General features: G+C 36.6%; 1 protein-coding gene across 1 annotated transcript in view; it reads right to left on the bottom strand.

The window, feature by feature from the left end:
- Window positions 1-947: 947 nt before the first annotated feature.
- Window positions 948-12,706, bottom strand: part of TRAT1 (T cell receptor associated transmembrane adaptor 1) — a 32,083-nt gene continuing 20,324 nt past the window's right edge. The window contains exons 4-6 of the mRNA XM_028110521.1: window positions 6,984-7,045; window positions 4,848-4,936; window positions 948-1,785 (exon numbers count right to left, since the gene is read on the bottom strand). Coding sequence (XP_027966322.1) covers window positions 1,528-1,785; window positions 4,848-4,936; window positions 6,984-7,045 — 409 coding nt within the window. The 3' untranslated portion in view covers window positions 948-1,527. The remainder of the gene's footprint in view (window positions 1,786-4,847; window positions 4,937-6,983; window positions 7,046-12,706) is intronic.

The following is a 12,706-nucleotide window of genomic DNA, read 5'->3' as shown; positions in this document are numbered from 1 at the left end:
ACACATGCTCTTCCTTTCTCTCTCTTTACACGGTCACTCCTCATTGTTCAGTTCTCAGAATTAAAATTTTCTCTTCAGAGATGCCCTTCTTGCCATTATTATTTCTCACTCTATTTTCTTGATTGTATTTTTTTTTTTACTAGTGCTGATACTTTATTAACCTGATACTCATCTTTTCTACACATTTATAGTTCCATGGGGAGAGGACCTACCTTGTTTTACCTCTGTTTCCCTCAGCGTACACGAGTGTCTAAATTAGTGCCTACACTACACTAGGAGCTCAACAAAGAACTGAAGAAAGAATGAATAAAATCCACTAAGCTCTGGTTAGAGGGCAGGACTGACAGCTCACATGTACACTTACCTTGGTCAGTGATGACTTGAGACCCAGTTAAACTTCTATTCCAAATGGAGAAAGATAACAGAAAGATTTTTTAAAAAATAATTTTTGGAGGGCAGTTTAGGAATTTAAGTTGGACACGTACCTTGATCAAACTCTTGACTTTTTAGAAATATATTCTACGGAGACTCACCATGTACACTTTTTAAAGTAGCAATTCTTTTCCTAGGCATTTAGCCTCGAGAAGTCAGGTAAGTACTTACACCCGTGTGGAGATGCATTCTCATTGCAATATTTTTGTAAAAATGAAAAACAGAACTTGGAAATGAGCTAAATGTACTTTCAAATTATTTGAATAAATTCTAATGTAGTCATCAGTGAGATGCTATGCAGGCATTAAAATTATAATATGTAACTGTATTTAGTTATAGTTAAAAAAATAAGGAAAATAAATCACCAATATATTAAGTGGAAAAAGTTTAAATAATATGTGTAAAATAATCACTCCCTTTTTTTGGTAAAAGAGAAAAAAAGAAAGAGACAACTGATGTATGTACATATGGAAAGTTGCTCATAGTAATTATCTATGACCAGTGGAATATCCAAATTCTTTTTTATATTTGTTTATTGTTATAAGGAGCATGCATTAACTTTATAACAATTCTAAAAAGCAATAAAGATACTTCCGTTTGGGAACAATACTTCTTAAGAAGACTCTTCCACTTCTTGTAGAAATATATTTAATGTCCCATGTCTTTCAGTCAGAAATTTCTTTCAATTAAGGGGTGTTCCACGGATGAAAAGGAAAAATATTTTTTTAAAAGGTGGCTTTTATTTTTCTTTCAACATGTTCTAGAGTATACTTATGCTTAAAACATTTTTTTTCGTTTTATTTTACAGAGTATTAAGTATGGTTGGTGAAGTTGTGACCTTGTAATTAGGTTCAATTTGCAAATTTGATTTTATTTTACATTTTACTACTTAGGCATTTGGTAAGCAAATTCAAATAACTAATTTTCATGGCATTACATTTGGTTTGCAAGAACATAAGCTCTGGATAAGAGGTAAGCCACCATCCCACTAACAAATAATTTAGATCGTCACTCTCCCAGATCTTGTGTCATCTAGGGATTTTTTTCTTAACATCTCCAATAAGAGTGGGATTATTGAGCTAGATCATAGCCCAGCTAATTTATAGATTCTCTCTTTGCATGAATCAATCCAAACAGTCTGATGGGATCATCATGAACATTTTCCTCTATTTCCTGGCTCTCAAGCGGGAAACTGTTTACCGAAGTGGTCTTAGAAAGGCTGGCATCCACAGCATGTAACTGCTTATCTTCATCCTTGTCTAACAAATAACTATTCTCTTCCCTGGGCTTCCTGTGCTTCCCCTCACAGTTGTGATGCAGTGAGGCATAGAACATCTGTGGTTCCTCAGTTGCCTAAAAAGAAAGGCATATTAACTTTTTGTTGTTATCTCATTCTTTAACTTTGATGACATCTGGGAATTTCTAAGATCTATGAAAAACAAGCAGCTTGTTTTCTGGGCTTTGGCTACCTGTTTTGCCAAACTGGCCAGGTAGGATGACAACAAAAAACAATAGTCAACTCAAGACTTTTGAGTAGAAAAATGCTTAGATGAAATTTGTGTGTGTGTATTTTTATTTCTTTTTGTACACAAAATATACATGAACATTTTAGATGGCCTCTCACGTGCCTCTCCCCCTGCCTCCACCTTAGGTAGCTCTTGCCCTGTGTTGCTTTCACCAAGTGACAACACTCCAGTTTGTTAAAGTGGGAACAAGCATGATAGGAAGGAATGTAATGAATCTCAAAATCTATTTTGCATATGTTTAATAACTGGTCATTTGATGGTACCCACAAAAATCCCCACTTTTTCTACATTTTTGAAGTCCAGAAGTATAAAGTAAAAAGATTCAGAAGTATAAAGATGACAGTATCCATTTTTGTGACAGGCATCTGGCAAGAATTATAGTTTTCCATCTTCCCCCTTTATTTCCTTCTTGCCTGCCTGTCCCGAGGTTCCCTTTGGGCTCATTTCAGACTGGGCTTGGAGATCTTTATTTCTGTACTTATAACTAAAAGCATTTCAAATAATGTATGTTTGGTCAACAGTTGGTCAACTTTATCAAGCGCTGCAGAATTCAAAGAATGTGAGTCCTGAGAAAGGATCACAGATTGTACATGATGAGTCACTTGTGACTTCCAGAGAGTGGTTTCAGTTGAGTGTATGGGTGGAAAAAATATAGCCAGGAGTAAAAGATTGTGTATCAACGGAAACAGTAGAGGAAAGTAAGAATCAGTTTAAGAATTAAAGAGAAACACAGGCAGAAGGCAAATTTTGTTTTGTTTATTTTTTTGTTTTTAAAAATTGGGGTGATTTTTGCATATTGGTAGGTAAATCGTAATGATTCTTTAAAGAAAAAATCAAAAATCAAATAATTGAAGATGCAAGATCTTGAAAGCAATGGAGGAAATGATCAAGAGCATAAATTGGTATTGGCTTAGGAAAGGAGAGTGGATACTTCTGACATAGGAGGGAAAGGCAAGATCAGTGGGAGACTGGGACATGAAGAGGAGAGGAACAAGCTCACACTTGTATCCCTCACTTTGTCTTATGATATAGGAACTCTGTGGACTCATTTTATTATTAGGTTTCTTCTTAGTTAATGGTAGACATAGATATTGAAATTACAACTTCTGAACTGTGCACATCATTTTTAAAGGGCAAGGACCTTATTTCTTTTCCCAACAGTCACTTTATCCATAAAGCTTTCTGCATAATATTGCAGAGTGCTCTTGTAATTGACCAAAGTAAGTATTGTAGTAGCAAACCGGGTAGTGGTTTTGATGATCATGATCATTCTAATAAAACAGAATTGAGCAAATATAAAGAAATCATGTTTAATTTGTGAAACTAAATTTGTGAGAAAGGTATAATAGAAAAAATACTAATCTCCTTATAAGTATCTTTAAATACATAATTTATAAAATAGCAGGCTTTTAAAGACATTTTAAGCTTTGCACAATTTCCACTTGAGTAAAAACCAGATGCACCACAATTCATATGTACTAAATAGCAACTTTTATTATGAATTTTCAGCTCTTTTACAATTAAGGTGCTGTGACTCTCCATTTCAGATGGTGTGGTTATATTTGAGCCTTCTCTAAGAGGTTTTTATTATATTGGATTTAGCAGGTATAGAACATGCAGGTTTTCATACCTTTTATCTAAAAATTTTTTTACCATTATTCACACATCAGATGACAGATTTGTGCAACAGAAAGTGACTTCCTAATCTGTTTAAACCTTACCACATCTTGGTTTCTTAAAAACTTCAAGAATTCTGATTTCTTGGTGGATTCATATAGAGGAAAAGAGAAAAATTCTATCTTAATGAGAAGTTTTCAAGATGTGACCCATCTTAGGGAGGAGAATATTTTCTGTTAGGCAGGACTAAGTTTAGATTCTCTTTCTACCTAGTACCTGAGTGCTTTAGGGCAAGTTTTTCAACTTTCTCAAGCTTCTGTCAAATGGGAGAAATAATGCTGTTTCCCTCATAAAACTCTAAAACGATAATACATATAAAGAACATATGACAAGGCCTGACACAAAAGGACCACACAGAAAATGCTGGCTGGCCCTCTCACTATTTCTAGGGAGTAGCAAGAGAACACATAACTGAAGGGACAAGATCTAGGATGGAAAGGAAGAACTCTTTTAACTGAAATTTGTAACATTTCAACAGCATGTAGACGAAGAACTGTGAATGGTTTCTGATGAAGTCAGTGCTATGTCTGAGGAGGTGGAACTGATTATGGTAGGAAAAGGAAAAATTATCTATTTCTTCTTGGGTTTTCATATGTTTCTGCTTACATTTTTGTCCTACCTAACCCTGCACAAGCCGTATGAAAATCTCTTGCCATTAGCCCACAGCCATTGAACTTGTGTTAAAATTTACACTCATTTGCCTTATAAAATAGAAGTACGGTCTTTTATATCCAGCTAATTTATCTTTTAACTAAAGCACTGTCTCTCTCTCTCTCTCTCTCTCTCTCTCTCTCTCTCTCTCTCTCCTTCCCTCTCCCCTTCTCCCGCTACCCCCATAAATTCCTGACATCTAGGTCTTATGAGCATTATATATGTGTCAACTTTTATGTTTATCTTTGTGATGTACATGATTTTTTTCAGTCTGAAAGAAAAAGCTTAATTGATTAAGAAGAGAATCCACTTTTTCCTTCAACCTATTAACTTTGTAATGGTACGCAATTTTGACTTTTCGAGTGTGGTTCTGAGTGCCATTTATTTGCCTTTGAGTTTCCCTTTAGAGCTCAGGTCCCAGAACTTGACACTGATTTGGCCTGTAAAATATCAGACTGCTTCAGATGTGAATCAGAATGTGCTGCTCTTATGTTCTTAAAACATGCAGCCATGCTGTGATCTAGGCTGAGCTTGACCCTTAATACAGACAACAAAACTCACCTGTGCAGGTGGGGTGGCTTCTTGCAGTTCATTTGTATATCTCTCTGGTCGAGCTTTCATTTGTTCATAGCAATTTTCATCCACTGGTTCTTGAGAGTTGAAAAGATCATGATTTACAATGGAAAAATGAAAAAATGCTGGCACAAATAAAAATACATGACCCAAACCACACTTAGCTGTATATGTGAAACCCCCAAGAATCACTCGGCTTGTCTTTTTTTGTGGAGATGCAAAAAAGTAAGGAAGCACAAACCATTTTCTGCAGATCAGAATGTGAAGAAGTCTTTTACCCCATAGAGTTAATAATAAGACAAAAGAAGGTCACTTGGGATAAAGACTAGATCATATTAATTTATGCCATTGCAGGATATGATGGGCTCAACTTAAGCTTCCATTTGGACGTTACAGAGATCCCATGTGTTTGCTTCTATTTGGGTGCGATTGCAAATGGTGCACAGTGGCACAGTGCAGTGCACATGCGCCGATGATTGCAATTTGGTCATTTTTCCCACGAGTAAGAAGTTTTACTCAGAGGCATTTAAACACCTCTATTTTTGAAAAAGAATGTTTAGGTCATGTTTTTTTGTCCCATAAATCAGTGACAGCACATCCAGGATGTTTGGGTGGTCTGGAGCTCTGTAATGCTGGTCCTAAGTATTTAGGGTTTGTGCAGTGTCCAATAGCCAGGAGACCTGTAGTCATTTCATCCTGTGGGACATGCTTATTAAACCATTCATCCCTTTCTTCCCCCAGATATGCCTGTTTGAAAGGGAGAAGAAAGAGAGAAAGTGACTTGTAGGATGGCCAGTTGCCTGGCAGAAATGTGGATTGCATTGATTTGATCCCATAGAAAAAAAGATATATTTACTACAATGCAAGTTATCTTATAATCGATCATTCAACCCTTTCTGAAAAGCAACACAGAGGAATAATGTTTCTCGAAGCATGGTCCATGGAAAACATACATTAGATTTCTCCGGAAATTGTTAACTAGCAAATTCCTAAACCCTCTTCTTAAACATTATTAATCAGAATGTGTGCATGGCACCTATGCTCCCTTAGATACAGAAATTGCAGGTATGGTGGGCTTTGTACCACCAGAGTATGGAAGAATTGAAATCTCAAACATTACGGGTAGGCACGATGATTCTGCAAGATGAAACAGGAGGGCAAATTATTTTTAACAGGATAGTCCTAAAGAATAGTTCTGATTTCTCAGAGTATAGAGATTAGAAGATCTTTAAAAGGAGGGGAAAGACAAAGATTAAATACATTTTTTAATGAAATAAAATTTTGAATCCTTTAATATTCTCACATTCCTAACTTTAGGAGAATTGTATATACAGAGATTTAGATAGCTTAGATTTGAGATACAGAGATTCAGATAGTTTAGTCCATTTCTGGAAATCTCTGTTAACCCCCAATTCATGAACGAGGTGAAATGCTTGTGGGTGCAAGGATGGGGTTAAATGCTAGCATTTAGCCTCCTGGCTTCTCTCATCAGAGCTCTGGCATCAGATCATGATTGTCTGCTTTAAGGAATTTAGTGGCATTTTGTTTTGGGGTGTTTGGGATGTTTCAAGTAATAAGGGATGCTGGGAATTGAAAAGTACTTGTTACTTAAGGACAAAAAATATATAACCTAGTCAGTGGTAATTTAGTTCTTCTCTTTTCCCACTTGCCATCAATGTGGCCCTAGGTTCTCTGCTTACCATGAGCAGTTAAAACAAGGGAAACCAGAGAACATGCTCCTTGTTCCAGATTATTCACTGTAGATTTGCTTTTGTAGACAGAGTGCAAAGCTCTGTGTCCCTGAGCCATTTTCTGTTCTAGAAATAGCTTTATTTCATAGAATTGTGTGTGTCAAAATTCATAGTAACAGAGTCTCCTGTATTCACATTTCTACTACAGTAAAATGAAGACAATATAGAAAAACAAGATATTGCAATACAATTTATAATGTGCAGCTTTGGAAATGTATACTAAGTAATATGCTAAACATTATTGAACCTATGGTTACCATTGGGATATTTAAATGTGATTGCAACCAAAAATAAGCCACCTCAAATGTTGTGGAATTAAGGGGAGGGATATTAATTTATAGGTAAATATAAGTTTTGGAAAAATAAAACTTACCTGGGACTATGGCATCTAAGTTACCATAAATTGGTGTGTCTTCAATGTAATACTCATCCTCCCTATAATAATGAAAAATAATTTATCTTATTAGAATCCACTTTACACACAGTTCTTAACTAATTTCTCAGCTAAATTCAATATATGATTGCATGTTCTTGTTTATTCTCAGCCAACCAAGGTAGATATGTTTATGTACAAGTGAATGGATGCAAAAGTGCATGAATGCCTACATGCATTGTGTGTGTATATATATTTGAACAGGTGTTTTGGGATCTTTCAGGAAATAACAATAGCAAATAATAACTTAGCACTTATGTTTGTCAGATGCTACTTCAACTGCATTTTCTATATTCCTTTATTCCATTCTAAGAACAATCTGACCAGACAGGCACTATCACATCCCCATTTTATAGGTAAGGAATTTGAGGCACAGAGAGGTCATATAATTTGAAGGTCAGAAGACTAGTAAGTGGCAGAGTTGGGACGAGAACTGAGGTTATTTGTACTCTTAACTGTACATTGTACTGCCAGTTTACTTGCCCAGAATATCACTCTGAATAACCCTCTAAAACTACTAAGTAAATACTAACTGACAATGATGCTTAAAAAATACAAGGCCAAAGAGATACTATAGATCCAGCTTGGCAGATACCCAGATGTCGTAAAATGATTGATCACCTATTATTACATCCAGATGCCATGTTAAATGTTTTATATACATTATACCAAAGTCCTAGGGAATTCTGCAAAAATATTATTTCCCACCTTATAGATGGGAAGTCTGAGAGTCAGATAGATAGATTAACATATTTTCCCTAGCTTTATGTGTAATGCTCGCAATAAGTACCAATTCTGAAAGCTTCTCTTTATGCCGGTGCTCACTCAGCCCTCACAACAACCCTGAGATACTTTTTTTTTTTTTTAATCCCCACTGTGCATATAAGGAATTTGTAACTCCTAGAGTTAAATTGTCCAAAGACAAAGACAGTGACTAGCAGTGCTAGGATTGTAATGCAACTCTGGTCCAAAAACCCTGAATACTATTTGCTCTTGATGTTTGATTAAATTTCCTTACAGCTTCATCTGAGAAATCCTTTTAGGATCAGAGTAGACATCCTATCATTGTCACCAGACAATGACAACGGCCCTGGTGACCAGCTTTCACAATGGCAGGCTGGGAACAGAGGAACATATCAGCAGTGAGACTGGCATTTCATAAAATAGTAGCAACTGCTTTAACTTTGAGATTACAGATCACTGAGAGCTGGAGGAATTGCATGAAAAGAAAAAACACTTAGCTCAAGGCATAGCACCTATACTACTCCCTATGCTTCTGAAAGAAGACACAGTATATGTAAATAGTAAGTAGGTGTCCTTAAAAAAAAAAAAAAAACAGATCAAATGATACTTGTATGAAATGGCTTGAAAAGTCCAGATGCTGGCATGTATTTCTTTTATCTGATAACAAAGCAACGCATCTGTAAACTTTCCTTCCATCAGTAATTCAGTACAGCTTAATATTGGGATGTGGAGTAGTCCTTGTTCATGGTTTTTCTCTGGCTATGCAGAGAATATAATAGCAAAAGGTGAAGAATTTTTAATAAGACAATCCATCCATTTTCCTAGCTCACACAGATAACAGATACAACCTGCAAATGATAAATCATGTCCAAAAAATGAATATCATTTCATTCCCTATGAATGAAAATAAGATGTGATTTATAATGCAGTGCCTTGTGTCTACAGGCAGGTCTCAAATGATTAATCATCCCAAATAAACTATTATAAAGGAACAGTTGCCTAACTTACAAATTAAAAAAAAATATTTTTACTTTGCAATGCCAAATAGCTCCAGCCTATTGCAAATATCTAATAAACTTTAAGCACAAATGTCTGGTAGTGTTTTATGTGGAAGATCAATTACCATTAAAAATAGATTAATAAATAACCCCATATCCCAGAGGCGAGCGCATTGCTCTGAACATGTCTGAAATGGCCCTCTGACCAATAAGCACATTTACTGACACTCCAAAATTTAAAATAATATTAATTGTATCTTTTACTATTTTCTACTTTCACATATATTTTCCTTAGTCCCTATTTTTAAAGTTTTAATTTCATCGTTATTCTATTGTGAAGTCCTTTTAGAAAAACGCTTAAATACTTCATAATCTAAGTAGATTAAGTAAATTCAATTTTTAAAAAATCATTACTTCTATCTGAGTGGCTTTGGACATAAACTCCCTGGGTTTCAATTTCCTTATTTATAAAACAAGTTTATTAAACTATTTAATCCCTATTGTTCTTTTCAACTCTGAAATTCTATGATATAAATGTAGGGCTCCAATGTCCAAAGAAAAATGAAAGCTATTTCTACAAAACTAAATAAAGCTATTTTAAGTGTCTGGAAAGTTGTCAGATTGAGGAAAGAGCAAGCTTAGGGGTCTGTTAGAAATTGGTTTTGGTGTTACCTTGATTTGCTTAATAGGTTTTTCTTTAAATTGGTAGATATATATGGTTGGGCTCCATTGGGGTATAAATGTTATTTGAAGCCATCAGAAAAGATAAAACTACTTTCTGGAATGAGTATAGATAGAGAAGAGTTTCATTAGATGAGCCCTGGGCACTCTGATGTCAAAGGGTCAGGAGTCAGCAAAGGACAAGGAGCCACTGGTGAGGAGCAAGACTATAGATGAGAGGACCCAGAGCTTGGAGAAGTAACTGTTTCAAGAAGGAGAGAGTGTCAATGTGTCAAATGCTACAGATGGATGCATGTGAAGACACTAAGATTTGACCATGTAGATTTCACTGGTGACCTTGACAAGAGCTGAGCTGGCAGATTATTGAAGGCAGAAAATTGAATAGAATAGGTTCAAGAAAAAAGAGAGGAGGAGAAGCCAGCAAATATGGGCAGAATGTAGATGGAACCTTCATGTTTTGCTATAAAGGGTACAGAGGACAGGAGAGGTAGCTGTAGGCAATCTAGTATCAAGAAAGCTTTCTTCTCTCTCTCTTTCTTTCTTTCTTTCTCTCTTTCTTTCTTTCTTTCTTTTTCTTTCTTTCTTTTGTCTTCTTTCTTTCTTTCTTTCTTTTGTCTTTCTTTCTCTTTCTTTCTTTCTTTCTTTCTTTCTTTCTTTCTCTCTCTCTCTCTCTCTCTCTTTCTTTCTTTCTTTCTTTCTTTCTTTCTTTCTTTCTTTCTTTCTTTCTTTCTTTCTTTCTTTCTTTCTTTCTTTCTTTCTTTCTTTCTTTCTTCTTTCTTTCCAGTTTGAAACAAAACTGTTATATATTGATGAGAATAATACAAAAGGGACAGAAAAAGCAACAATGTAGGAGGAAAGAGAAGGTTGCTGGGGGGATGTGTTTCTGAGTACATGCTCACTGAATTTTTCTTTCTTTGGCAGGGAGCATGCCATGGGTGTAGGTGTCTTGAATTTGGGGTAAGAGGACCAAATATAGACCCCTGGTCCTGGGGAAGAGTACAAACCCCAGTACTGGCTTTATATGGTTGGAGACTAAGAAGTGAATCCACTGATATTTTCTGTGAGGGGGTTGCTTAATAGATCTTCAGAGCAATGATATCTAATACTACTTAATACTAAATTTTTATTCTCTTGATCAGTGTTCCAATTTTCTTCTAGTATATCCTCTTCTTTGTAAAGTCTCTTAAACACAAGGCGCTTATTGCCAGTGCTTTGGAGTACTTAAAATGGAGGGTCTTTTGCCAAAGTTTTTGGGGAAAGGAGACTAGAAATATCTGCCCGCATGAAGAATTCTAAAGACATGGGCAAAGACACTGAGAGCAGTGACACAGAGCTAGGGGTGACAAAAAGACAATTGAGAATAAGGTTTTTGGAACCTATCCATACTTCTCAAGGATTCTTAAGAAACAATACTTAATAAGGGACTGGACATCTTGCAGTCACACAGGGATGGAGCTTGGCTAATGGTTATTTGTACATTAAAACAAATAAACAGAAGGATGGAAAACTTGGAGCTATTTTGGTTACAAGCATGGCAGTGATCACAGTGAGGGCTTCATCTGCACATCCACTTGGAAGTCTCAGATGTCTGGGAAGGCTACCCAGAAGTTCTCTTGTCAGGGTGCCTGGGTGGCTCAGTCGGTTAAGCGGTTAAGCGTCTGCCTTTGGCTCATGTCATGATCCCACGTCCTGGGACGGAAAGCTCCACATTGAGCTCTGCAGGGAGCAGGAAGCCCGCTTCTCCCTCTCTCTCTCTGCTCCTCCCCCTGCTTGTGCTAGTTCTCTCTCTCTCTCTCAAATAAATAAATACAATCTTTTTTTTTTAAAAAAGTTCTCTTGTCATAAACATCCTCAGGTGAGGAGGACAGCTGAGACAAAAAGTGAGGTCCAGGGTTAGTGTATTTAGTAAAGAAGGGAAGTGAAAGGAGCTTGCAGAGCTCCGGAAATCCAAGAAAGCATCTTAAGGTAGAAAAATGGCTGAGATGAGTTATGTTTTGTCATAAAAGCACCTTTCAGTGCCACCCAGGAGCAGAGTATGCAAAAGCTGTTTGGAATCTGTCCTAAGGTTTTTGAGAGAGACTCTGAAACTGAGGAGTCAGGATAAATTTAAAGTAGTTGTAAACCTGAACTGATTTCCTAAATTAGAGGATAAATACACAGCAAATGGGCAGGAATTTTCTTAAACCTTAATTTTCATCTGATAAAGCATTATCTTTTTTTTTAATTGACTATGCTTTGTAAGGGAAGCATTACATTATAATCTGTATTTTTCAGATGATACAACTGAAGTTCACCAATGCTCATTTTGCTAAGACTCCAAGCCTGGTAATTACAAGAGTTTGATTAAAATCCAGAATTGTCCAGATCTCAAATCCAGGATATTCCCACTGTCTTATCTTCCTGACACAGAGTAAAAGACCAGAATTGTGTAGAATTATGTTTTAAGGATTTTTTTTAAAGATTTTATTTATTTATTTGACAGAGAGAGAGCACAAGCAGGGGCAGAGGGAGCGGGAGTAGCAGGCTCCCTGCTGAGCACGTAGCTCTATGCAGGGTTTGATCCCAGGACCCTGGGATTATGACCTTGAGGCAGACACTTAACTGACTGAGCCACCCAGGTGCCCCTAGAATTATGTTTTATTTTTTTAAGATTTTATTTATTTATTTTATTTGAGAGCGAGAATGAGAGAGAGAGAGAGAGAGAGCATGAGAGGGGGTAGGGTCAAAGGGAGAAGCAGACTCCCTGCTGAGCAGGGAGCCCGATACGAGACTCGATCCTGGGACTCCGGGATCATAACCTGAGCTGAAGGCAGTCGCTTAACCAACTGAGCCACCCAGGCACCCTAGAATTATGTTTTAAAGGAAAAATAAAGTGGCCCACGGTTAACTACCAGGAAGTGTGTACCTGACTTTCTGTTACATATAGATGCTACATTGTCCTTAAAGTGATCACATTTTTGACCTACAGTGCAGGAAGGGCAGGAATTTGGGGAAGCATGAAGATAAGATCAGAGAAGCATGGCTTCCCACCTAAGCCAATGTTGAGTAAGGGCAGAGAGAGGGTTCAATGGGGAGCCGTAGCCTCAAACCATCTAAGAACTATTAGTGAGGGACATCATTAATTTTACTTCTACCTAAGAAAGATAGCATTTATTTCCACTTGCTGTTTTAATGTTGAAGTTTTAATGACCGGAAATCGTTTCACGTTTGCTTGTTTTTTTCCTGGAGCCTCCATGCCCT

The sequence above is a fragment of the Eumetopias jubatus genome, unplaced genomic scaffold (assembly GCF_037043125.1).
Source record: "Eumetopias jubatus isolate StellerSeaLion01/CBP00866 unplaced genomic scaffold, mEumJub1_p1.0 scaffold_1, whole genome shotgun sequence".
NCBI lineage: Eukaryota > Metazoa > Chordata > Mammalia > Carnivora > Otariidae > Eumetopias > Eumetopias jubatus.
This window is presented reverse-complemented; position numbering and strand designations above follow the sequence as displayed.